This window comes from Anopheles gambiae, chromosome X (genome assembly GCF_943734735.2).
Source record: "Anopheles gambiae chromosome X, idAnoGambNW_F1_1, whole genome shotgun sequence".
Lineage (NCBI taxonomy): Eukaryota > Metazoa > Arthropoda > Insecta > Diptera > Culicidae > Anopheles > Anopheles gambiae.
In genome coordinates, this window is record NC_064600.1 from 8,638,147 (window position 1) to 8,664,022 (window position 25,876).

Here is a 25,876-nt window from a genome sequence, read left to right on the forward strand (position 1 = left end):
GCCTGTGCACTCAATCCTGCTCGTCTGAACAGGTAGTGTCAATAACATTAACGCAGCAGCAGACACTATCAACGCCGCCTCTTGCTTCGACTACAGAGCTCTGCAACACGCCCGTTCACAACAAAAAAACGCTCACACTAAACCATTCCGTTGCGTCCTCGCAAGTTTCGCATTTGCCGTTCCCAGGTAGTTGTGCGGAAAAATCTATCCAGTTATTGTTCACCAGGAACAAGCCCGTCGGCCATTGACACGGCCACGGTTCGATAACGGGAGCATCAAACGGGACGAATTTCGGATGAAGCCTAGCTCAACCAGAGGAAGCATCCAGCACACGGCCGCAAGCAACAGTGGAATTAATTTTTTTGTAGAATGAAAGGTCCAATTTGTTTTAGCAGATGTTAGGTTTTTGCTTTAATTTTGCTTGTTTGCTTGTTTTTATTTGTGAATAGCAATGTACTGTTTTGTTGTTTTTGTTTGTTTTAATACGGTTGTTGGCTGACGGGCGCCCGGGCACTGCGCGCATACATTTGCATACTATTTACACACGGAAGTTGCGTTCGAACACTACTGAAGAGGATAATAGGCGTGCGTGCGACATCTTTAATCTTTGCTCTTCCTACCCCACCCCCTCCCGCTAGTCACTTCTTCTCACTTCTTCAAAAAAGCTTATTTAATTTACTACTTTAGGTCGTTATATATATATATATATATATATCATTTTCTAGGTTCTAGGTTCTTGTTTTCCTCCCGCTCTCCCCAACCCTAAATTTGCTGTTCAAGAGACCGGGTACGAGGTACGCCTGCATTCTTCCACAAATCCCTCACGAAGACTCGCGCTGACTACACGAAACCCGTTGGTTGGATATTGGTTTGCCTGATCTGTTTATGTCTCTGTCTGTATCTCTATGTGTGTTTGTATCTGTGTGTGTGTGTGTGTGTGTGTGTGTTGCTTGCAAGGAAGTCCGAAGGTGCGGCCCTAGTGGCTAGGCGCTCTGGTGGAAGACTGCTGAAGACTTCCCGTAGCGCCCCAACTAGCCGAGCTGTCCAACGTCGGCTCCCGGCAGCCTCCATTACACCAGCGAGGAGAGGGGTGGTCGGGGCGGCGAACCGGCACGGCCAGCCGAGGTCGTGTAGTACAGCTGCTGGGAGTGTGGATGGGGCGGTGGCGGCACGAACCCACCGGTGGCCCCCTCGTGGTACAGCACCGGGACGCGCACGAGCCGCTGGGCGGCGTGCGCCATGTTCGCCATGTTAGCCGCCTCCAGCTCGGCCGCCAGCTGGCGCTTCCACTTGTTCCGCCGGTTCTGGAACCAGATCTTGACCTGCGTCTCGGTCAGCCGCAGCGATGCCGCCAGTCCGGCCCGTTCCGACGAGCTAAGGTAGCTGCAAAGAGGATGGGCGTTTGGTGGAAACGTACCAAGTTCCGATTAGTGATGACCTCCCAACAGCATCCTCCAGAGGGAACAGACCAGCCCCGGGCGGTACCTACCGTTTCAGATCGAACGTCGACTCGAGCTGGAAGACCTGGGCGCGGGAAAACACCGTTCGCGTTTTCTTCTTGCGCTTCGCCTGCATTGCACTGCCGTTGGAGTTGGGCGAGGCCGAATCGGACGGCCGGTCGCTCTCGTCATCCTCCTCGATGATCTCCTGCCCGTCGTCGTCCGACTCGCAGTCGTCGCCGGGGCCGAGACCGCCTGGGCCGCCCGGACCGACCCCGGTCCCGGGGCCGCCCATGCCGCCCGGGCCGCCCGGACCACACCCGCTTGCCCGGCCGCCCAGAAAGGCGGGATGGGGCGACGGGGACTTGGACTGCTGGGATGGGGGCGGCGTAAGCGACGGTGACTGGTTTTCCATCGCGTTCGTCGAGTTGTCTGGAGGAGAGCGAAGGAGAGAACAGAATGGAATGGGGTTGTAGAATTAATCGTGTTCCGAATGTTTTTTTTTTCCCTGAAATTCCAAAGTCATCAGCGACATTCCAAAGTCATCTGTTGAGACTTAGTGACACCTCACCAGCTTGTTGGAGGAATGGAATAAGGCAGAATTAACAAACAAAAAAAGACTCCCCTGCGACATTCCAACAGTGTACCTAAGCGTACCTGAGAGTAGTCATCATCTCTGGCACATCCAGACAGTGTCCAAGCTCTTCGAATGCCCTGAACCTACCCAGGGAGCGCATACCGTGAGCAGCTCCAATTTCCTAGCGGTCCCCAAACCCAGCACAGTGCAGATACGTCCGACAGACGACAAAGTTGCCGCAGTGCAAAACTTACGCTCTACCTGTCATATGTGTATTAGGTTAAACTAGCGTTAACCTAACCTGCGCCGGTAGTACTTTAGTTTCGCCAAGGCCCTTTGTTGCTTCAGGTTTCACCGCTGCTTTACTGAGGACCATGCACACACACACGAGACAAAAAAGACATCCCCATATGAGTGTGTGTGTGTGTGTGTGTGTACTTACCTTCCATTACCCTTTAATTTACCGCTAACTGCCCTCTACCGGCCCCGACGCGCCTCAAACAAAAACAACCGAAATGTGGCTTCACGGCTTCATTTCACCTGAGGCACCACTTCCGGACATTACTCGAGCCAAGAAGAAGAAGAAGAAGAAGAGTAGGAGCACAAAATAACACCAACACCAAAAACGATGCACGGAACGCAAGGTCGCTACAAACCCACGGTGGTGGAGTCACCGTGGAAGCCATAGTCATGGTGTCCTACTCCACGTGTTCACCTACTGCCAAGGTCCTGCAAAAGGTTTTGTCGCTCTATTTTTTTTTTTGTTATTTTGTTTTCGGGAGAGATTTAACACTTTGCAACAGCTCTCCAAGGGGTCGAAAACTATGCGAGAAGCCATACGTGGAGGCGTGGACCCAGCCAGTCCCGAACCAGGTCAGGGTGGTGGTGGTGGCGGCGGCTTGTGTGCCTCTTAAGCCTCTTAAAAACTGTTCTGCTCAATAGTTTTGCAAATAGTTCGCCTCTCTCTCTCTCTCTATCTATCTCCCTCTGCTTAGCAACAACACCTGACTCTGCCCAAGTGTGTGTGTGTGTGTGTGTGTGTGTGTGTGTGAACACTCAACGATGCGAGTCGGTGCGATGTGAGCATTCTGATACTATTTCTACCGTGCCCACACTTCTAGGCGCTGCTGCTGCCGCTGTCAGCCTTGCCGTTAGGCCGTGAAGCTCAGCTAAATTGATTGTACCGCCCCGACGGAAACAGTGGAGACTGTCGGAACACCGTCGGAGGAAACGGCACAGGACGCAACGGAGAAGATATTGCATATGTTTTGCTTTCATTCTTTTTTTTTTTTTTAAAGGAGGCCCTGAGGATAGTGTGACCCTTGCGCGAGCTTCTGTCGCCTCGCATCGCCTACCCGGGAAAACTTACAACAAAACGGTTGGCAAAACGGTACGAAAAGCCCCTTTTATGCCCTGGTTGTAGGTTTGTTTTGTTTGACTAGCAAATAAAACCCCGCCAGTACTTACCGTTGGTGGGGCTGTGGAAAGGCATCCGATGGGACGTCGGTGGCCAGGGCCAGCCGGGCGGGCAGAGGGCCGCATACCGATTAGCAATCGCGCTCCACTGTGACATGAATCCCAACCTGTGAATAAAAAAGGGGCATAGCAAGAGAGGGAGAAAAAGAGAGAGAGAGAGAAAAAGAAAGGGTTATGAATGGAAACCTTCTTCGCTGAGGAAATCTGATTGTTGATTGGAAATTGGAAATTGGAAAGATTGCTCGGATGTCCCCTAGACAATCCTTGGTGATGCTGCTGCTGCTGCTGCTGCTGCTACTTGACACACTGGGCCCGGGTATTGATAATTGAGGTTAGCAGGGAAGGGCAGGGATGCTGTTTGCCTGTTTGCCATTTTCCCGATACATCTCGGTACACTTTTGTTGAGCCAATTGCTCCAGGGGGCTCTCGACTTCAATTATGCCTTCAGCTCGGCCAGGACGACCCGAGAATGTCGAGAGCAAGCGGCATTTACGTCCCGTGTATGTGTTTGTGAACGTCCTATCGTGTTCGACGGATGGCTGTTGTGAATGGGTGAGCGCCCCATGTACATGGCATTTGTACATAGATGAATCTGCTGCCCTGCCGCAGTGTGTAGCGCACATTGACTCCGGGAGGATACAAAACGATCCAGACCAACAACAAATCGAAAACATGGGCAAGAAGAAAACACACACACACACACACACACACACACACACACACACAGAGCGGATGATGTTGCACATCATCGACCGCCATCAAAAACGAGAGCATACCCCTTTTTCTCTCCCCTGACAGGACGTCAGGATACCCCGAAGGGGTTCGGGAACTTGTTGACGTGTGATTATCCTTGGCTTACGCTCCCGGCCGTACCTCCTCCCCCTGCGCCAGTCCCCGTTGCCAACCAAGGGGCATTCCGTTGAGTTCGCTACTTCTGCTTCTTCGCTATTCCACACTCTGTGCACGCTCAGTGTTGCAGCGCGGCCCCCTGCAGGATCACAGCACACGCAACGCCGTGTTGGCTTACAGGCTTACGGCTCCGGTTGCTATGCCAATCGTGTTTGTGTGCGTGTGTGTGTGTGTAATGGGAGAAATACAGTTTGCCCAAGAACATGGCCACGGGCAGGAATGAAGATAAATGGTTACGGTTTGGCCCGACCGACAGCACCTTCCGACAACACGACAACACATCCATTCTCATCAACCATCGACGGAGGGCCGGACGGACAGGGAGGGAGGGGAGTAAGGGGGGGGGGGGGGCAGGTGGAAACATGGCAGGCAGGCCTGTAACAAAGCTCACACTCAATGTCGAGCAACGGTTTGTCCAATAAATTATGCGATTGTAATGAGAAGATCCTTTAGCAAAGTCCATTTGAATAAAGTACTAACCCCTTGTAGCTGTTGCTGTTTGTTGAGCCTTGTTAGGGCATGTTATTCTTCGCTATAGTTTGCTGTCTATTGCCACTTTGCCACGCACCAACGGGGAGGGTACTTATTTTGCCGCAAAGCATCGAGACTCAATTGAGGGGTATCGTCCATATTAATGGGCGCCGTGCAAAGTCGCATTTCGCAAACATTTGTAAAGCGTGAATTGACACACAAGAGGAAAGAGGGAGGGGGGGGGGGGAGGAAGGTAGGCGTGTTGGCCACTATTCATAAAACACAAACTTTCAATGAATCGTGAATCTGGTTGTTTTGGATTGCCAGCATGCAAAACATTTCCTCTCTGCCCCCAAAAAGCAGCAAAAGCGACGCTCAAAACGACGCTCAAAACGACGCCATCTTTATTCTCGCGAGCGATCGAGCGATTATGGCGGTGCTGGGGGTGTGGGGCGTCCAGCAACAAAGTGAAACACATTTGTTAAAATATCGTCGATTTACGCGCGATAGGTTTGCTTGTTTTGTGCTGAAAAAAAACACACACACACACATTTACATACCCACAGACCCAACACAAAGAGTACGAATTTTTACCACTTCACACTCCATTTTGTGGATCGAATTTTAGTGGATTTTTTTTTGTTGGTGTGTGTGTTTTTGGATAGAGCCTAATCGATGTGAATCGAGCTGCGTCCACTTATGGGAAGCAAAAGAGAAAGAGAGAGAGAGAGAAAGAGAGAGAAGAAATACTTATATCGGAAGGCCAAACACTCGGTACGACACGAGTTTAGTGCAACACAACAATGGCGCCATGTTGGTTTTTTTTGTTGTTGTTGCTCCCCTTCATTCCAATTGCTGCTACTATTTCACTCACTCCTTCCTCCCCCGTCTAGCTAGCTCTAAATAGCTGCCCCAAGCGCTATCATTACTATTGAGTGCCCGTTTTGTGGCTCCCGCATGGCCGCGCCCGCCCGTCTATCCGGGGGGATCGAATGCTTGGATTGAAAAATAAAAACTTTCAATTCACCGCCGCAGCAAAAACTGCTCCCTTGAGAAGGGAGGGGGGGGGGGGGAAGCAGCAGAAAAAGAGCAAACCGAAATGGATGATGCTTTCTCTCTCTCTCTCTCTCTCTGTATCTATCTCTTTCGCTCTCGAATTTGGAACATTCATTTATCGATCTCGCATCGGGGGCTTGGGTTAGGGCTTCTTTTATCCAGCTCGTTGTGCTCCCTAGTTGTTCCGGTAGTGCAATAACAGCAGCAACAGAAGCAACAACAACAACAAAAAGCTAATCACCGGTCGACAGTCTGTAGCGGCAGCTTGGCAATTTGCTGTTTGCGGGGTTTTTGTGTGGTTTTTCTTGCGGCACTGTTGCTGCTCTTTTATTGCTGTCCGTCTCGCGTACATCGGCAGTGGCTTATCTAGCGGGGCCATTCGGCTCGATAGTGATGGCATACTTTATTTGCCATTGTAATGCCGTGCTTAATTGACTATTAAGAAATGGTATCTACCGGGACGCTCCGGCACTGTGGTCATGTGTGCTGTACCTCGGGGGCTGGTTTACTGTTGATGAGAAACTCTTTTATTGCCACGGATTGGCCGATGTGAAATGTTGCTACATTCGCTGAATTGCATCCACCTGCTCGGTGCTCTATTCTTGCTTCCTGGGTTTGGGCTAGCTGCAAGCTACCCGCCGGGAGCTTGGCTGCAACCATTATCTGGCAGGATCATTAGGAATCCCAAAAACTTTCGGGGAAATCCCGAAGAACCACCGACACATCCAGCACCGCCACACCGGTGCGCTGCGACTATTGAGACTATTAACGCTAATCGCATTAACAATTAGCGCTGCATTGATGCGTACCTCGCACCTCGTGCGCAACAATTCCTGGTGCCGCATTAATTCCGCCGGACCGTTGCCGATGCTTACATGGGGTGTGGCAAAAGGCGCGTAAGCGCGTGGAATTTTCGTTTTTCGGAGGTGGCAGCGCAATCTCCCGGTAGCGCGCATTAATACTGCAAACAGGCCGGGATTAACCATCCGGCCACACCGATAGTAGTACGCTCGCATAAAGGTAAAACAACACACAAGCGTACAATGTTGGGAGCACCAGACGCGTCAAGCCCAGTGTCTCGCCCGGTGTCGCTTTGCTCGGGCCTTGTATTGATTGTGAAACCCAACAACTGATACCGCCCGCCAAGTGCCCTAGCTTGGGTGCCCCGTCGGTAACGCTAAAATGAGGTTAGAAGAGCCCTACTTGTCTGTACGAGTATGTGTGTGTGTGTGCAGTTGTGTCGTTATTTTTTTTTGTAGTGTGGAATTAAAAAAGAAACTAAAAACACAAAAAAAAGGTCAACCGAAACAACTTGCAGTGTGCGCGCGCGGGAGGCTTTAGCCGCTTTGTTGCGCCTTTCTGGAGCGAGCCCTGTTAATGTAGCGTGTCCGATGGTCCCCCCCCCCCCCCCAAGGCTGCTCCGGATTACCACACACACACACACACGCACACGGTGGACATTCGAGTGTACATCCACATCCAGCTCGCAACCATAATCGAGACGTTTTGCTAATGCCCCGCAGGGTTCAAGTGTTGACGCAAGTCGCCTGTCAAAGTTCAGCTCGCTCACTTGAGGTGCTACGTCTGGAACTCTTGGTGGCGGGGGACCTAAGTGAGCGTTGTGGGCACGGTGGTACCTCCGGATGGTACCAGGACGGTGCTGTTAATTGTTTCGTTGCTGCCTGGTTTTGCCTGCTTGCTGGCCACCGCTGTTTCGGTGTTGGAGTCTAGCATTACTAATTTTCCTTCTGCCGGGAGAGTTTCCAGTAGTTTTTGCCGGATCTTGTAGCGCACTCGAAGCAGTATAATTTCGTTAATCCTCGACCCATTATTAAGCACATTTCATCATTTGTTCCGTTTTTGGTACAGTTGGGCACAGGCGAGCCGTGCCGGCTCTGTACAGACCCGAGGGGCCCCCTTGCACGCGTCATCATAAATCATGCATGCACTCATTAGCCACACACACACACACATCGCTGGCTGCCCATCACCGTCACCGCAAAAACCGACGCAAGGATTAATAAATTAAAAAAGCGCCAAAAAGCGGTAGACTGATGAACTGTGGGCGTCCGTGTGCGCACGGAACGAAACCGCAAACGAGACAGCCCTCCGTCACCACCTCCCTCACACACACACATATGCGCCCCTAAACGGTCAGCCGTAACGTAACGATTTAATGATGTTGTCCAGATAGCTCCATAAAACAGTGGTTACATCGCAATTGACTATTTCCGCTTCGTACCGTACTCGTGTTTGCTTTGTGGGTGTGTTTATATGTATGTGTGTGTGTGTAAAAGAGGAGAACGGAAACCCATCCCTTAAAACACGTCGCTACTACCACTGCTCCATAGGCGGGGAGCCGTGTGCCGTGAGAAACCACTAAAACCTCGGCAAAACCCTCCCGACTCCTGAGTGGCCCGGATGTATCGTGGCTTTCTGGTGGTGGTGGTGGTGGTGGTGGGTATACGCTTGACATGCACGGAAGCACGCGCAACCCTCCGCCAGCCAGGCCTGGTGATAATTTATTGAATTAGGCTCGGTAAAAGTGCGTGTAAGTGTACCATTAATGGCGTTTAAATGGAAGACGTTGTCGTTTAATTGACTTCGAGTGCTAGGGGACCGGTTCCACCCCTAGTCTCTCGCGTGTCTCTGTAAGTGTGTGTGTGTGTGGGGAATGGGATACATACCGTCGGCGCCATTTTATTCGGCACATCTGTGCATGTAGATGTAGATTAGGTGCAGATGTGCGCGAGCGTGAACTGGGCGAAGAAGCGAATGTTTGAAGATTTGTGTTGGGATCTTCAGGAGTTGGACATACATATATATTATAATTTAGCAGACACAACAAAAAGCCAATGCTACATATATTACTTAGGGAGTATTACACGTTTTGGAGCATTCACGGATAGCAGTTATCTATTTACTGGGAGATATTTACATCTAGTATAAATCTGAAGAGGACAGATGTTCGTTTACTTCATCTAAAACTTCACAAGACCCATGAAATTATTTGAGAGCTTTTACTAGCAAATCTTCTACAACTAAAGCTGAATTGTTCAGGGTTCAGGAGTGCTTCATTTTTTGTAAACCTATTGTGTGAACTGCGCGTTCTGAAAGATATTTCCTAGTTCATACCGCTTGGCCATTTCGCTACCCGAATCGAGACTCAGCCGAATGATATTGCTGCAACAAAACGACCGTTGTTTACCGTTTGGTTTGCTCATGGTGACTAATACCATTTTTGGAGATGCATGTAGGTACTCTACGTACCATAGAGTGGGCAGAAACATTTACGGAATCATGACAATGTATGATAGAAGACTTTTGTTTTTAAGAGCTTCAAGAACTTACGTTTCTCCAAAAGATTATTTTGTGAGCATCGAAAATATCTGTGATGGATTACATCTCAAGAAGGCACGTAGTCTTTAGATAAGTACTCTTTTTTATGTATGTTTTCAATTTTCAAAGAAGCTGCAAAAACCCTGTTGCAAGAGAATCTGTTGTGAGCATCAAAGATATCTGTGAAACATTGCATCTTCAGTAGTCTTTAGACACGGCTAGCTTTATGGAGAGTCAGCACAGTCGGAAGTCATCAACATCAGAGATATTTCTGCGCGGTCTGCAGGACATTACACCGATGCTGTGCTAATAATAACAATCCAGTTAGAAATCTTATGAGCCACTGAAAGCCAATCCCACAAGTGGTACAGGCAAGCCTTGACCGACAACGGATGTTGAGGCAAAGAAGAAGAAGTTAGAAATTGGCAACAAATATCTCCACAAAAGGTGACGATGAGAGAGAGAGGTGAGGTTCACAACATTTCAACTGCAACTCCGCTAATGTCCTTCAACCAAAGCAAACAAAACCTCGGGTGCGTGTTTCACAATTGTGCGAGCCGTGTAAAACATAACTCTCGCCAGCAGCAGCTAGTACAATTGGGCGGCAACGACAACAACAAAAACAACCGCCGGTAAATGTGAATTGCACCTCCATTCACGCGGAAAAACCAATGTGTCACAATAGCCGTCGGGAGACCGGTCGCCGTAATCGGTCGCAGTGTGTGCTGTGTTTTTTGTACAGTAGCAGCAGCAGCAGCAGCAGCAAGGAACAGCACAAAAACGCCTCCTTTTAATCGTGCCTGCTCGCGGGAACTCGCTGAAACCGAGGTGGAAATAAATTATCGGTCGAACCCGCCAGGACCCGGGAGGTGAGTGATATGGCGGGCCAGCACAGGAGCACGGCGAAAACCCGCCGGCACACTGGTTGGCACCGCGTGAATCGTGCTATGCTTTGACAGTAATTTGAATCGGTTTCGATTCGCAACATTATTACAGCCGACGGGCGCAAATGGTGGACATAGTGTGTGTGTGTAAGTAACACATCATGTTCTATCGGAAGGATCGCGATGGTTGTGGGCCCTGCATACCCCGGCACAATCGGTTAAAATCGGTCGCCGACGGATGCACTGCTTTTTAAAAACGCTAATTGTCGTCGATTACGGTGTGCGCGAAACAAAAACAAAAAGAGAGGGGATCTCCCGTTAGGAGACAGATGACATGTCATTCAACGAGCAACAGACACACACACAGAGGCAAACGAGTATTCATGGACGCGAGTCGTGCCAGACTGGCCCCGGAAGCTGGCAGGCAATCGCACTAAGCCCATCATCTCATTGCGAACACAACACATTTGAAACAGCCTTTCAATCGATCTCTCCCTCTATCTCTCGCTCTCTCTCTCTCTCTATCTCGCTCGCTTGTTATCAGCTCCCACACCTCGACAATGTTCGGCGGGCGGCATTGTACCGATGTAAACCTGTGTCGGAGCCCCCTTGCAAAGTCAGCTTGCCGCACAGACAAGACCGCCTTTGTCCGCCCGGCATTGTCGATCGATCGGCTCCATTGTGTAGCTGCTGGCTGTACCGGCCTGACCCCGGCCTGACTTCGCCCAGAAGTGGTTGCTTGCACTGGAGTCGTCACTGACCGAGCAGACGCAGGCTACGCAGTACGGCACATGGCTGACTCAGTTTGAATGCTGCAAGACCCGCACCTCGCACACCCCGTCCTACACCCAGCCTAACTCACTGACTGTGTGTTTGTGTTTGTATGATGAATTTGTCATCATATAGGTCTGACATCGATTAATCGCTGCTGCAGGGGGTCCACCACTACATCCCAGCAACTCCCTGCACAGCCTCGGATGCACAAATGGAATCGCGGTAATTGTGCCCGATGAATAGACCTGCATGTGTGTATGTATGTGTGTGTGTGTTTGTGTGTTGCAGCCAGAGAGCAATCAGAGCAATCATGTAAGTGTGCACCGGCAGATGCAGATTGACATTGTACTACGACTAATTGCGCAACACAAGAGCGCCTCCAGCCCCCGTTGTGTACGAGTATGTCGACTGACAGAGAGAGAGATAGAGCGTGTGGGTGAAGGAGAAACAAGGCACAACAGTGTCTTTGACACTGGATCGACCGAGACATCGGCAAACGTACGGTGCAAAGGCATTGATCCCGCACGATGGTTACTGGGAAACGCATCATCATCATCATCATCATAATGTCGACACCTTCACAGGAGTGCAGTCGGAAAATGAACTATTCGATACACACACACACACACACACTATGCCGTTTTGAGTGTTGTACCAGGGAAAGAAAATCAATCACCTGCTCCAAGTGTGGTGGTAGTTGTAAATAAAAAATAAATAAAAAAAACCTTCCATTGCATACTTTACTGCGCTTTACGCCACAGTTGCTGGGCGTGCCGCGCGTGTTGCCTACCATTCGGGCGGACGGGGACGAGCACACGCATTTGTGTGATTGGATCGGCGTTTGCGTGGCGCACTGCAGGTGCACACACACACACACACGGGCGCGTGGACACACTGGGTAGATGGCAATCCGACAGGCCTTTTCTTTTCTTGCTACCCCTCTTCCTCCTCCACCCGCCATCCTATTCCCCCCCCCCCCCTGTGATCCGTTTCATTCGTCCACATCTGCTCGGGGTTCTTTTTTTTTTCATTGACGCTAACAGTCGTAAGTGCTCACTTAATTTTTGCTGGATTTCAATCATTCTTTTCTCAATTTACCCTGCCCGATTGCGATTTTCATTTAGCTTCCCTCCCTGCTCGTCCTCCTCCTTCGCCGAGACTGCAGATTGCAATTGAATGAGATCACTTGCGGGTATTCCTATAGGGAGCGGCTTTTGTGTGTCGCCCCCCCTGTCCCGGGCTCGATTTGCAAGCCGAAATCCTCCTTTTTAGTTCTACTCTCTCTCTCTCTCTCTCTCTCTCTTTCTCTCTTTCTCTCTCACACACCCAAACACACTGTATTGAAAACAGCAGCAGCATCAGTTTTTTTTATCGTTCCAGGCTTCGGCTGCGGCCGGGTGTCATAATCTTGCGTGTCTTTTCAATTTCCTTTAAAGACCGAAAATAACATAACCATTAGGCGCAATCCCAGCGACTTCGCTCGCTCACTCCCTCCCGCTCTATCTCTCGCGCTCTCTCTCTCTATACCTCACCGTTGCTTTTTTTCAATTATGTTGATTGATCTTCTTTTTTAAGATTTAGGCCTCCGGGATTCATTGTGTGTATGTATACTTGCGTGTTGTAAAGCCCACCTTCGCCTTCCGTCTCTCCTCCACCTGCAGCATACCCTCATTGTGTGGTTACTTTCGAAGGGAGTGCAGAGAGAGGAGAGAGAGAGACCTGAAAAGTGAACACAGCTTTGACAGCTTTTACGATACACAAAGTCACACACACACACACAAACCTGGATGTGCAGTTGGGACCAGGCAGCAAGTAGCGCAGCCCGCGAGCGAAATTATGCTCGCCAAAAACGCGAAACAGCGCCCGCAACATTTCCGGGCGGAGGAATGGGCTGGTCTTGCTGTTTGTTTCCCCCTCGGGTCGCTCTGGGCGGGGGGGGGGGGGGTGTGGGGGGATAGCACATTTTCCGCCCCGGCAGACCGTTCCAGCTGGGTGTAAAATCCGCCCGCCGCCGCACCGCCGACAGTGGTCGCGCGCGCGTTTGTTGTTAACTTATCGCTTGTTTCATTCGCCAATTTGCCGCGCGCACACGGGCAACGGGCAACGGGTTGCGCGAGCCCTTTTGTTCTCTGCCTGCCACCCGTGGGCTAAAAACCGCTTGGAAAAATCATCATTTCACATTTCCGCCAAGCGTCCCAGGCTTTTTCCCCTTGGTGCGCTTCTCACGACTCATTTGACCGGTTGAAGAAATTAAAAGCGGGCTGTAAAGATGTGCTGCTGCTGCTCATTTCTGTTCCTGCTCGGTGCAACAGAATGGCTTTGTTTTGTGGTCGGTTTGTCTTCCATTTTTTTTTTGTGTTGCTGCTGTTCTTTCCGTTGTTTTGCTGTGCGGTTTGCCGTTTGTTGATGCTAGCTTCCCTGCTACCGAAAGCGACCGTACACGACAATTAGTGTAAATATAAATTAACCGTCATCATGATTAACGTTCAATTGACATTTTGTACCTTTGAATGGGGGGGGGGGGGGGGGAAACAGAGGCGCGCAGGGTGTACGATGAAGCCACAAATTATGCCTATTAATAGCAAACGTATCCATTACAGTGTACACTTAATTGGTTTTTTTATGCATTTTCGGCGAAGGTTTGTTTTACGTTTTTGCTACCTTTTTTTTAACCACAAATCAGCTCAATCCCTGGAGCGGAGAGATAGTTCACTAATTAAACTGGCATGCAGAGCTTTTTTTTGTCATAAAGCGCAAACGCATAATTAACAACTAGTTTGTGTGTTGGTGGAGGAGTAATGAGACTTAAATGAACTACGCCCACAGCTATGCAACTCGCAGTGCAAAATGAGGTTAATTGGTAAGATTTAAGGATTTTTAAATGCGGGCAAGAGTTCACCGTTTAGCAAAACCATTCACGGTAAACTGCAACGATGGTTGCACCGCAAACATTTCCTTCAATTGTGTAGCGCCTAAATGTATGGCAAAATCAGCTCTATTAGCTTGCAGAGAGTTGAGTGTACTTCTGGTGAACAGTGCAATATTTTATTATCGTAATGAGCAAAATACAGGGTTTTCCAAGTCACTTTCCAATGTGCACATCATTATTCACCGTCTCCAAGATGTTTTTCAACCGCCGTCAATTGGTGTACTTGCATCATAATAAACTAATTCTTACACATGATTTTCAACATATCATAAAAAAAAACTATTAAACTCAATTGAGCTTCAGCGATGTTGAAAATATTGTGGAAGAACTAAAAAAAATATTGTGATGCAACATTTTACGACTGTTGAAAAACATCTTGCAAGCAATGAAAAATGATGTAGACATTGGAAATTGACTCGAAAACCCCTGTAATGTGAGCATTTTAACATATTGCAACAGTTGTTTTGAACTTTGAATGAAACACTTAAAATACTTTTTTAAATACTCTGTACCGACTTTACACAGCCAAGCCGATAAAAAGGGGCTCGTTTTGCAGCTGCACGTACAGCGTATCACAGTCGACCAAACAACTGTCCACATGCTTAAAAATAAAGCTAAAATCGTTGTTGTTTTAGTAAAAAACCACCAAACTCCATACATTTTTCATTTGATATGTATCAAAACAAAACAAACTGTACCACATGCGGTAGACAATTGTGTTTTTTTTTCCCAATCGGATATTGTACTAACCATGTGGACAGTAGTTTGTTAGAATCCTAAAAGCCTATAATGGTTTTATCGCAGATCAAAATTATCCACACGGTTGTCATACAATTAATTCATATTTCAAATTGTCGCCTGAATATATGCAATAGATAAGACAAAATTCGCCCAATTGTATGGCTGTCATTTTTAAAGCACAAATAATTCCTGATGCAAATTAAGATAGAGAAAAAAGTCTCTCGAATAAGTATTCAGTATTATTTGATTGAAAAAATAAATAGGGTAAACGTACCTATAGTGGTGGTAGTACCAATAGTGCTGGTATTAACGCACTAAAATGCGTTCCCTACGATAATTTAGACGTAATTAAGTTATTTTTGTTAGTGTGAAATGCTCTCCGGTCTATTACAAAGGGTTTAAAAGTTAAATGGGACTATTCCGTTACTTATCGACCAACAAATTCATTATTTTGTGAAATGTGTCGACATTTTTCAAAAATTCTTAGGATTTCATAACGAATCTCATATTTTTGTTAACGCTCTAAATGACCACAGTACAATGGATTGCTAGTTATTAAATGTTATTGATTTACTTAAATTCATTGCTTATTTACTATATTTTTGCATTTTAAAGTGTGTTTTACCATAGTGCCATTATATGTACACAAAACAGGCATGTTCCTATAATGGTTATAGTCATCAGTAAAAACATGACAATTTAGTTATTTTTTCCAGTGTATTTTTGACATGTCGTACTGTTTTCACTAAAATAAGCAACAGAAATGTGTTTTCTGTAAGTAATTTACCAAATCAAAACCAAAATTCGCATATCTACCTAAATGAAAATCAACTTCGAGTAAAGCAAGGGTGCGGGTTGACAACAGGTGAATATTTTCGTGAATCAAATTTGAACATTTTTTACTATCAAATTACACAAGAAATCAATATTATGGCAGTGATCCTTGCTATTCACAGGAAAACAGCTGTAAAACTAAGTTCCATTGATGTTATACACTGTTTTTGAGGAATCTCTGTTTACCACCACTATAGGAACTATAAGAATACCTCCATTATAAGTACAACGACGCAGTTACAAAAATAGATAATTTGTCGTAAATTTATTGCGTTTCGTGGTAAAACTTGTTGTGGTTTCAAAGATAAAACATATTCCAATTCCCATGCGTTAAAATATTCATAAATTTACCTTCCTGGCACTTTAAGTCCAGTAAAACGCATCAATACCAGTACAAACTGCACCACTTTTGGTACATTTACCCTACATGTTTGCGATTAACATCATCACGCAATTTTCATCGCAACACACTTACGCATTCACGCAACGCTCCGACACAATTTCCATTTTATATCGATCAACGTACAAAATTCGCCAACCAATATGTGTTTTCCCTCGCTATTCCCTCTCTGTATTACTTCAATTTATTCCACCAACAATGTAATGATTGTAATTAATTTAAGTCTCGCCCAAATGTATGCAACACGCTCGGCAAAAGCAGCACCATCGCTAGCATATGCCTATTAACCGCGTACATCAAATTGCTTTCAAAAACAATAACACAATTATCCTTCCCCAGCTCACTCGCGCACAAGAGCTCTCGGCTCTTTGCAACAAATCTGTGCGGAACGGCTGCTGGGAAGCACCCGTTGTGCGAACATTCTACTGCCTCGCCACAGGAAGCTTAGACGTTTGCCCCCACGGTCGGTAACAGTAACAGTGGCAACAACAACAACAACAACAACACAACAAACTAACGAAATTAAACCACGACGCGCAAACAGCATCCGACACCGGTTGAGGAACGGGCCCGCCGGGCACGCCCGGAAGGCATTCTGCAGTGCGTACCGGGTGCGTACCGGGCACGCCGGAAGTGACGGGTGCTAGATTGGTGTCACCATCCAACGGGACGGAGGGGGGCACGGCGTTAAACTGCGCTTGATATTCGATCGTAAAAAGGAGCGCAAATTGTTTAATCTGTTCGGCGCGGCCCAACCGCCTCGGGCCGTATACATCCGCCGCCAGACTGTCTTGCACGGTTGGGCAGCGCCGCTCGGGACCACATGTTTGCCGGGGCCGCGATGATGAAGGATTACTCAACCTTCCTCCCCTCAAATCCACCGTTTAATAAACCCGGCCGGCCCGCGGAAACCGCATCGGGTCCTAATGCGGTCCAGGGCTCCGGGTGCCATAATCCACGCTCGATAGCCACACTCATATTTACTTTGTTAATTAGTTTAAAATAACGCATTTCTTGCCCCTCCCTCCCTACCCCTGGTACGGGAGGAAGGCAAACAGACGGAAAGGACTCCCTTTCCCGAACCACCACACAGCCAGCAAGAGCAGCACGATCGAGTCTGATGATACCGCCGCAGATAGGGCGCCCCCGAATGGTAGGCTATCCGCACCGCTCGTGCCGCACGGACGACACCTAATGAAATTTCATGATTAACAAACTGATAACGATCGGTGTGCCCGAGTGAGCGAACGCATAAACACTCGCCCCCTCCTCCCGGTGTAATTGCTTTCGAACCCTCCTCCGAACCCACAAGCAAAACGTACCAAAACAAAAAGCTCTAAAATATTCGAACCCTTGGGCTAGATCGAGCGCTGCCGATAAGCCCGGACGGACCCTGCCGCACGCGCATTCAACGTTCAACTGTCTGCCGGAATTTATTGGCTTTCTAAAGTAGCTTAGGTCCCCTGTCCGAACACACACACACACACACACACACACACACACACACACACACACACACACACACACACACCGATCGGGGCTTGCTGTTTCTAGTCCCTCGCTGCCCTCAAAGCTCAATGCGAGATGTGTCGGGGCCGTTGGCCGGCTCATAATTCGCCCTGGCTTTTAATTAACAAATCGCCACCGAGCACAACGATGACGAGATAGTCCAACTGGGAAGGTAACTAACCCCACCATTAGCGTTCATCATCATCCCAATGCGCGTGGAGCGGGGTGCCGGAGCAACACTAACTGTCAAACGGTTAGTAAACAAATAAACAAACTAACAAACATTGGCACTCCATTTGTCCGGTACGTGCCCCATTCGCGGCCGGCAGCGAACCGTAAACCGGTAGGGTGGGCAAGAACGAGCTACGCTTTTCCGGTTGTGTCGCGTGCCCCGTGCGTAACCGGTGGGAGGGAGGGGGGGAGGGTACACCAGCAAACAAAAACAAAAAAAAACGTTTGACCTCGCCTAAACACGAGCGGTCTAATTTTCGCAAATTAATCTGTAACTAATTTGTGAAATGGAACAATAATGAGCCTATCGCATGTCGGATAATCGTTCTCGCTCGCTCGACGTCCCTAGCAATGGGCGTATGGGGTAGTTGGGGGGAGGAAAGCAACGAGCGAAGATGGGATGAATTGATGCACGGCTGGGACGAGACGGGAACGAAAACAATAGAGAGCAACTAGCGTAATTGAACGGTTTGGTTCGGGGACCGTTTTTTAGGGTTTTTTAGGTTGGGCAGTTTGAATCTGTCCGTGCACAGATGTGTGTAAAATTCGCGCTGCTGGTGTGTAAGTGGCACTGCGAAAAAAATTTCCCGTTTTTTCGTTATCTTAAATCAAAGAGGAAAATGTAAGTGATGAAGGGTTTCATACTAGCACCCGTGTATAAAAGGAAGATGTTTTTACTAAAGACTCTAAACGAGAGACTAATCCTCATGAAAATAACCGATGAAGAATGAAATATCAAAATTAATTGAAGTAAAAGTAAGTATCCTTCACCACAACAAAACAATCAGAACACGGAACTGTTTACAATAACAAGAAATAAAATAGCAAAGCAAGAATAAGAATAAAATAATTTTTAGATTCATTACAATATGACAGGTAATAATTCTCCCTGTACAACCATGACCCAAATGCAGTGTATTATTATTGCAGGGTTGGCTGAGTCCATTTCCAATCACTACCACATTTTTGTCAAATGTCAATCGATGTATTTGCAGCACAATAATTTTTCAGCTCTTCTGCACGTCTCAAGCTAGATTGAGTTTGACAGTTCTTTAAGATGTGTTGAAACAGCATGTGTAAGAAACGAACATTTTATTCTGATGCCAATACAATGTGTGACAGCTGTTGAAAAATGCCTTGCAGGCGTTGAATAATGATGTGCTTATTGAAGAGTGATTTGGAAAATTTTGTATTATATTTGGTTTATTCCTTTTTTCACATTATTTGAGGTATAATTGACAAATTGCGAGATTTAGCGTAATTGCTTTTCACCCCAAAGTTCAAATTTGCCAAGAGTCAGTTTACCTTTTTGCTTTAGGCTTAAACATTTCAATACATTTGGGGGAGAATCTAGCCGTAACCTAACGAAAAATTAATCATAAACTACTATTTTCGTAAAAAAATAGCCCTTAGAAAAAGGAACTCATATTGGGGCCCTTCACGATTCTAGTGAATTTTTTGTATGGAGTTTGACAGTTGGAGGCTGAAATCATGTAAACACTCCATACAAAACCACACAAAAAACTAGCCTGCAATTTTCAGTCTAGATTATTCTAGCCTCAAAGCTAGAATTAGCTTCGAGTACCTGCTCGAAAACACGGTGTTGTTTACATTTATCCCAAGGTGCATCAAAGAGATCACGTGGTGGAATCTAGAATCAAAGTGTATGTAGTCCAGGTGGTCTCATAGCATGTTTTTCAAACCAATTTTGAACGTCACTTTTTGACAGGATGGGTGAAAACTTTTGTTCAAACAAGCTTTCTGGAGGCTTGATGAATACTCAAAACACTCTTAAAATCTTCATTAAGAAACAGAAGTGAAAAAAATCAACCTTCTAAATTCATACACCTTGGGATAAGCCCACCTGTATATTATACTCACTTTGATAGCTGCTCGAGCTGACAGGCTGAAATTTCAGCCTACGAACTTACAGCGGAGAGGGCCCCATTGTTGGGTTTTTTTTTTCTTTGCTCCGTTTGGTCATTTCATAAACAATTTCAGTTATAGGTTTGGTACCAGTTGCATCATATAATTCTTCGAGCCTCGTCTAGCGTGAAATCTCTAGCAGTGTACCGTGGTTAGTGCAATCGTGGCATATTTAGCTGTATCAACACTGTTTCACTTGCAAGCAGATTAAAAGTTATTTAGCACATTCAACAGAAGCATATATACAGGGCTCTCCAAGTCACTTTCGTATGTAAACATTGTGTTTGACAGCGTGCAAGAAGTTATTCCACATCACTCTGATAGTTAATCTCTATCATAATATTTTATTGCAATCTCTTCCACATGATTTTCAACACTTCAACAATCTTTTGTCACCGTTTTTCCGCCAGATCCCTCCACCCGTTGATGTGCTGAAATTCATGCTGATGAGATTAAAAACTATTGCGATAATAATGAAATATCAGAGTGATGAGGACTAACTTCTTCCACGCAGTGAAAAACAATGTTTACCTTCGAAAGTGTCTTGGAAAACCCTGTAATAGCATAAACGGCGAATAAAGATCATTCTGCTCATTTTTTTTATTGCATGCTTGGGATGATATGCATAAACGAAGATTTAACAGTTTAAAATTGACATGTTTGAGCAAGAAACAATCAACAAACCAATGAACGGTCTGAGTTTCCAAATGACACAAAAAAAGACGTCAAAGCGACTTTAAAATTATCAAAGATTTTAAGTCTGAAAATCTCCTACAAGCTCAGATTGTCGTTAACGATACCCATTTATACCCAGGGCAATGGCAACGTCAATCACGCCAAACACGCGTAAAACAATCAAGCTCCATTTCAATTGGCTTCCTCCCTACCCGGGCCCCACCGGCTCAAGCCCAAGGCAAAACAGGCAAAACAAGGTTCCATCCGAAAACAAACGCAAACAAAAAGAAATACGGCTCGCCGTAAATAATCCGGAATGAATCGCGCACCGAGTACGGCTGCAAGGGAAATATGATGCCTCGGCGTGCGTTCGCCGGAATCGTCTTAGACCCGGGCCAACCACACCCAACGCCACGAAATTAAGAATCCTTGGAAAGCGCTTAAAATCCGCTTTCGCTTCCCTCCCCAAACTCGGGGGCACCCACTTGTTTAACATTAGCTTGTTTATAGCGTCGCGTTTAACACTGCGTGCGTTGCCAGCGGTTACCACCGAAACCGTCGAAAGTGAAGAAGCAACATCAAATACTGTTCCGCGACTCTGCGGGGGTGTCCAAAATTTTTACAAACAGAAAACAGGAAACAAATATCTCCCATTCCCCGTGATGTCAACGCCATCGCTCCTAAGTAGCTAGATGAGTGACTTAAAGACGGGGCGGCAAGATTCGTTTCTTTTTGGACGAGTTGCACAGTACACACGCCCTCGGGGCACGGGGAGAAAGCGCAAGCCAACGAAAAAAAAAAAAGTGATACCTTTACGGTGGGGATGGAGGTCGGCTACCGTTGTTCCCTCCCTGCTTCTGTTTGCATTACCATATTGAAGCATTTACCACCCGCCGCGGCAGGGCACTCAATCTTTGCGATCCGCTGCTTGTGTTAAGTTGTGAAGCGCTGTGGTTGCGGGGCACAAACCCGGGACCAGGTAGGCAGGCGTCCGTACATCTGTCACGCTGTCGAGCACACTTTCCCATCCCTGGTTGCCCGGCCAACCATTATGTGCGAATTATCACCAATTAGTCCAACCGAAAACTTACGCAATTTCGGTGCGGGGGGTTTCTTTTTTAGCGCCGTATACTAGCCGGCAAACAAAACCTTCTCCCGGGCTTCTGGGTCTCTAGGTCCTCGAGTGAACAATGCCATGAAAGAGAGAGAGAACAGGCGAGCGGATCATCCCAGGGGTTAGCCGTCCCATCTTTTCGGTACTTTGGGATGGCACGACGGGTGGTCGGGATTGGTTCTTCCTCACAGGGACAGGGACAGTGGATGAGGATTCACCGTCAGAACACGACCAAAGTCGATCCTCATCGCCTCTGCGCCTCATGTCGGAATGTGTGTGTTTTTAGGTTTAACACAACCTTCTGACATCAGTGGTGCAGCAGTGTATAACACACAAAGCATAATCTTAATTGCTTCCTTCATGTCAGCTCAATCCCCATTTGCTCAACGGCTCTTTCTCCTCACAGAGCAGCAGATTTTCAAGAGCTAGAACACATGCACACACACACACAAGCTTGGTACTTGCTTTCAACATGATAAACAGAAGCACCACTGCGACTGCATATTCTATCGCAAACCGACAAATCAGAACACGGTACAGGAAAGGGTAATGGGGTCCCAAGACAACGCCCGGCAGCAAACCGCCAACGCGACGCAAGCACCAACACTATCGACAGTGACATCGCGGGCAAGTAATTACTCGCTATCTTTCACACGAGACGCCACACCGGAAGGATCCAGAACGGTTGGGCGACACGGTTTGCTGCTGTGGTTCGGAGCGACCGACACGACTGAAACACCCAGAGCGTCCCGTCTTATCGTTTGCGCTTTAGTACCTTGTCGAATGGGTACTCGAGTTGATTGGATTGGACGTACAGACGATTTCCTTGATGTATTTAGGATGCACAGTTGGATCTATATTACGCTACTGCAAGTCAAGCGATATCAGTAGAAGATCTTTCTAAGATATTTATCAACAATGCTTGTTGTTGTAATGTTGAAGTATTCCCCAGCTCAGCCGAGACACCCGGTCTTGATATCTTGGAGCAATCAAACGTCCTATTTCTCACCAAAGCGAGCTATTAACAGAAGATCTTTCCAACATATCTCCTAAACATCTCTTTAGACTTCTCCTAACTTCGTTGGAACATTACCCAATCGCACAGGAACACAAATCTTGATATCTTGGAGCAGTCAAACGTCCCATTTCTGACCTCCAAAGCAAGATGTCTCCCACACATCTTTTTAGGCTTCTCCAAAATACTTTGGGACATTCCTCAGTCACACAGAGCCACGCATCTCGCCAATGGCAATACCTTGGAGCAATCATACAACCTGTTTCTGACCACCAAGCGAAGACATTTATATGGAATCTGTTTCAAGATACGTACCAAACATTCCGAAACAGGCTACGATCTACCCCAGTCACAATTCTTAACATCTTGGAGCATTCAAACCACCCCCGATTACAGGACTTGCGAGTGAAGATATCTCACAGCACATCTTTCCAAGCTATTTCGCAAGAGTACACAGCACATTGTAACAGCAGCAAAAGCACCCCCAATCAAACCTACCTTGACAGCATGGCGGCGTCCTGCGTGCTGGGCGTCCCGTTCGACCCGAGGCTGACCGTGCCGTTCGACACGGACGCGGCGGCCGCTGCAGCCGCCGCTGCCGCGGACAGCGGCAGCGACGGTACAGGCGTGATCACGCCCAGGCCCTTCTTCGCCACCGGCTCGGTGCGGCTCAGTATGCTCGAGATGGAGAAGCTGGTGTAGCCCGGATTGGTCGCCGTTTTGCCGACCGTCGGCGACTGCTGCTGCTGCTGCTGCTGCTGTTGCGTTTGATGCGATAGTTGATTGATATGCGTGTGGGTATGGTGCGGCGGATGCTGATGAGCGGGATGCTGATGATGCTGCTGCTGCGCATGGTGATGTTGGTGCTGGTGTTGGCTTTCCGGCGGCGTTTTCGGCGGACTCAAGCGGGAGTCGGGACTGTGGTTGAAGCTGTTCGTGCTGGAGCTGTTGGTGCTGTTGATGGCGCTGCTGTTGCTGCTGGCCGCCGGGATGGCCGGCGGGATGGCCGCGGCCGGCGAGCCCACTACGTGGTAGGAACCGCAACCGTGCTGGCCGGCCGCCTGTGCCGCCGCAGCCTGGGCCGCCTGGTGGTGCAGGGCGGCGGCGGCCGCCGCAGCCGCCACCATGGCCGAATGGTGCTGCAGCACTGCCCCGTGCCCACCGCCGTGCGGGCTCAGGTGGCTCTGGTGGTGCTGGTGGTGGTTGTGGTGGGGCTGCTGCTGCTGCTGCAGCGTTGGCGAGTGCGTCGCTTTTAATTGTTGCGGTAGTGGTGGTGGTAGTGATGGTGGTGGTTGTTGTTGAGATGGTGCGGAGTAGCCCGACTGGTTGTGGTGTTGAGTGTCGGGCGACGAGCGCTGCTCGTCGTCACTGCCCGGCTGCCCCGGCGGCGGGCTGTCGAGCGGCCGCGGGCTCGGCTCCGGGCTCGACACAACGTTCACGTCAATGTCCACCTCGGGCGAGGACATGTTCGCTTCCAGGTTCATCACTGGCACACACACGCACACTTCAACACGCGCGCGGCTCACTATCGGTTACGCTGTTGGAGTCTTGCAAGGCCTACGAGCAAAAAAAAAACACACACACACGCGCGCTACGAACTCTCGTACACTTTGCAGCACGGCGCGTTACGCACGCTGCATAACTTTGGGGCGCAACGGGGAGACCAAAACTGTTCCTCTTGTCGGTGGGTCGTCTAGACTCTAACTCAGAGTCGGCCCGCGTCAATCAGCGCGTCGAGCGCAATGCCAACCTTTCAGGCGCAGGACACCAGCGACCGACGCTACGCACACACTGCTCGAACGCTGCGGCCGAACACCCCTGGCAAACACACACACACACGTCCGCACATATGGAGCGCGCACCTACACGTATACACCTTGCCGCTTCGGCGCTCCTTCACACTGTGGCTCCCCTTTTTTTTTAGCTTTTTCTTCGCTTCGGCTCCTCTCTCTCGTTCGCTCGCTCGCTCGGGTGCGCGTCTCCGGTGTGACAACAACCGCACTGCACGTCAGACTACCGACTTTCGCACCGTCGGTATGCGTCAGGAAGTTGAGGATTCACCCGGCTTCCGCACACGGTACGATGTTCTTGCACAAAACACATAAAAAACACACACACAAAAACCAGCTGAAACGAAAATCACACACACACACACGAACAAAAGCAACAACAACAACAACTGCTGCGTGTGAGCCCAGCTGAACGAGCCCGAGACAGTAGGAAACGTGCTCCGAGTGCTCTACGGTTTGCTGTGCGAGCTCCGCGTGTCTGTTTGTGCTGTTGTGCCCGCGAGGCAGCTTTGTTTTTCTTTCGCCTAGCGGTGCGCGAATGAACGGCAAGGATTCGCCCAAAGCCCAACCAAGGGCACCCGCAACGGTGCGTTCGGGCGACCGTGCCCGAGTGCCGTTTCGCTCGTGCCGTTTCGCTCGCTCGCCAAGCCGGGGCCGTCCTTGCGCCGTTATCCTTGCGCTTCCGGTACAGGGGGCGGAGCTACGGGGCGCGTCCAATCAGGGCGCTCTGGACGGACGAGCGGCTGGCAGGACAGGCTCCGGCAAAGCGCAACAGCGTGCTGTACCGCTTCAGCCAAACCAAGGTGAGCTGTATTTATACTGCACTCTATCTCTCTCTACTTCGTTTGCCCTGCCCTGCGGAAAACACTTTACTGCGCCTTTGCTACGCGGTGTTTGGCGTAAAATTGTCCCCCCCCCCCTTGCCCAGTGGTGTGCAGGGGGTTGCAAGCGGACCGCACCAAAATCAAAAACAAATTTAAAGTACATCATCTTGTCAATTAATCCGTTTCGGCGTCCGGCGTCCGGCACTTGATTGCGGCGATTTGCTGCCGCTAAGATTATAGCAGAATCAAAGCTCTCTCTCTCTCTGTCTCTCTTTCGCTCTCGCTCTCTCTTTCTCTCTCTGTCTCGCTCTTTCTTTTTTCGCTCCATCACTGCAAGATGCAGGCATGCAATCGAACCGGCACAGCCCCGTCCCTACTTACAGCAGTCACGCGTGAATTTCCCGTAAGTGTCTGGGTCCCCCCCCAAGTGGACCCAAAATATGCCTTACACAGGCAAGCACATCTTCTTCCTGCTTGCCAAAAAAAAAACACACACACACATACATCCACCGTTTGGGCACACACATAATCTGGAGGAGGGCAAAGGCACAGCACGCGCGATCCTTCTGGCGGACCTTCGGCACGGTTAAGATATAGCAGCTCGGGTCACCCGCGTATGTGTGCATATATATGTATACCGAGTCCGGTTGCGCGCGGGCATACTCTCAGCCCCAGCAATCCCTCTCCTCCACCCCCTCTGCTTCCCCATCAACGCAGTGGCCGAGGGAATTATGTACCGGAACAATTTGTAAGCGTTTTATTATGGCACTCTCGGACTTCTTTGTGATTTTCACGACTTGCAGTGAAGAGGAAGAGTGGCAACAAAGAAGTGCCGTAGATTTCCTGTCTCTCTCTCTCTCTTTCACACAGTAGATTGTGTTTTTATGGGGGGGTTTTCTGCTTTCGCACTACATTTATCCGCCAGCCAAAGGGTAAATGGTGTACCGGGACCCTTGGAAAGTT

General features: G+C 48.5%; 1 protein-coding gene across 1 annotated transcript; it reads right to left on the reverse strand.

The window, feature by feature from the left end:
* Positions 1-398: 398 nt before the first annotated feature.
* On the reverse strand, positions 399-24,690 carry LOC1271752 (homeobox protein Hmx). The gene is made up of 4 exons (XM_310605.6): positions 22,798-24,690; positions 3,484-3,599; positions 1,490-1,871; positions 399-1,383 (listed from the first exon to the last, which is right to left on the reverse strand). Exons 1-4 carry the CDS (start codon positions 23,781-23,783, stop codon positions 1,071-1,073), a joined length of 1,797 nt encoding a protein of 598 aa, XP_310605.6. The 5' UTR covers positions 23,784-24,690; the 3' UTR covers positions 399-1,070.
* Positions 24,691-25,876: the final 1,186 nt, after the last annotated feature.

What these genes read in the sequence shown, in the direction of transcription:
- LOC1271752 (XM_310605.6), bottom strand. Translation starts at nt 23,783, where the DNA reads ATGAACCTGGAAGCGAACATGTCCTCGCCCGAGGTGGACATTGACGTG. An exon ending in GACGCCGCCATGCTGTCAAG is followed by an intron (nt 3,600 to 22,797) that starts GTAGGTTTGATT and finishes TTTTATTCACAG; the next exon opens with GTTGGGATTCATGTCACAGT. An exon ending in TTTCCACAGCCCCACCAACG is followed by an intron (nt 1,872 to 3,483) that starts GTAAGTACTGGC and finishes GCTCTCCTCCAG; the next exon opens with ACAACTCGACGAACGCGATG.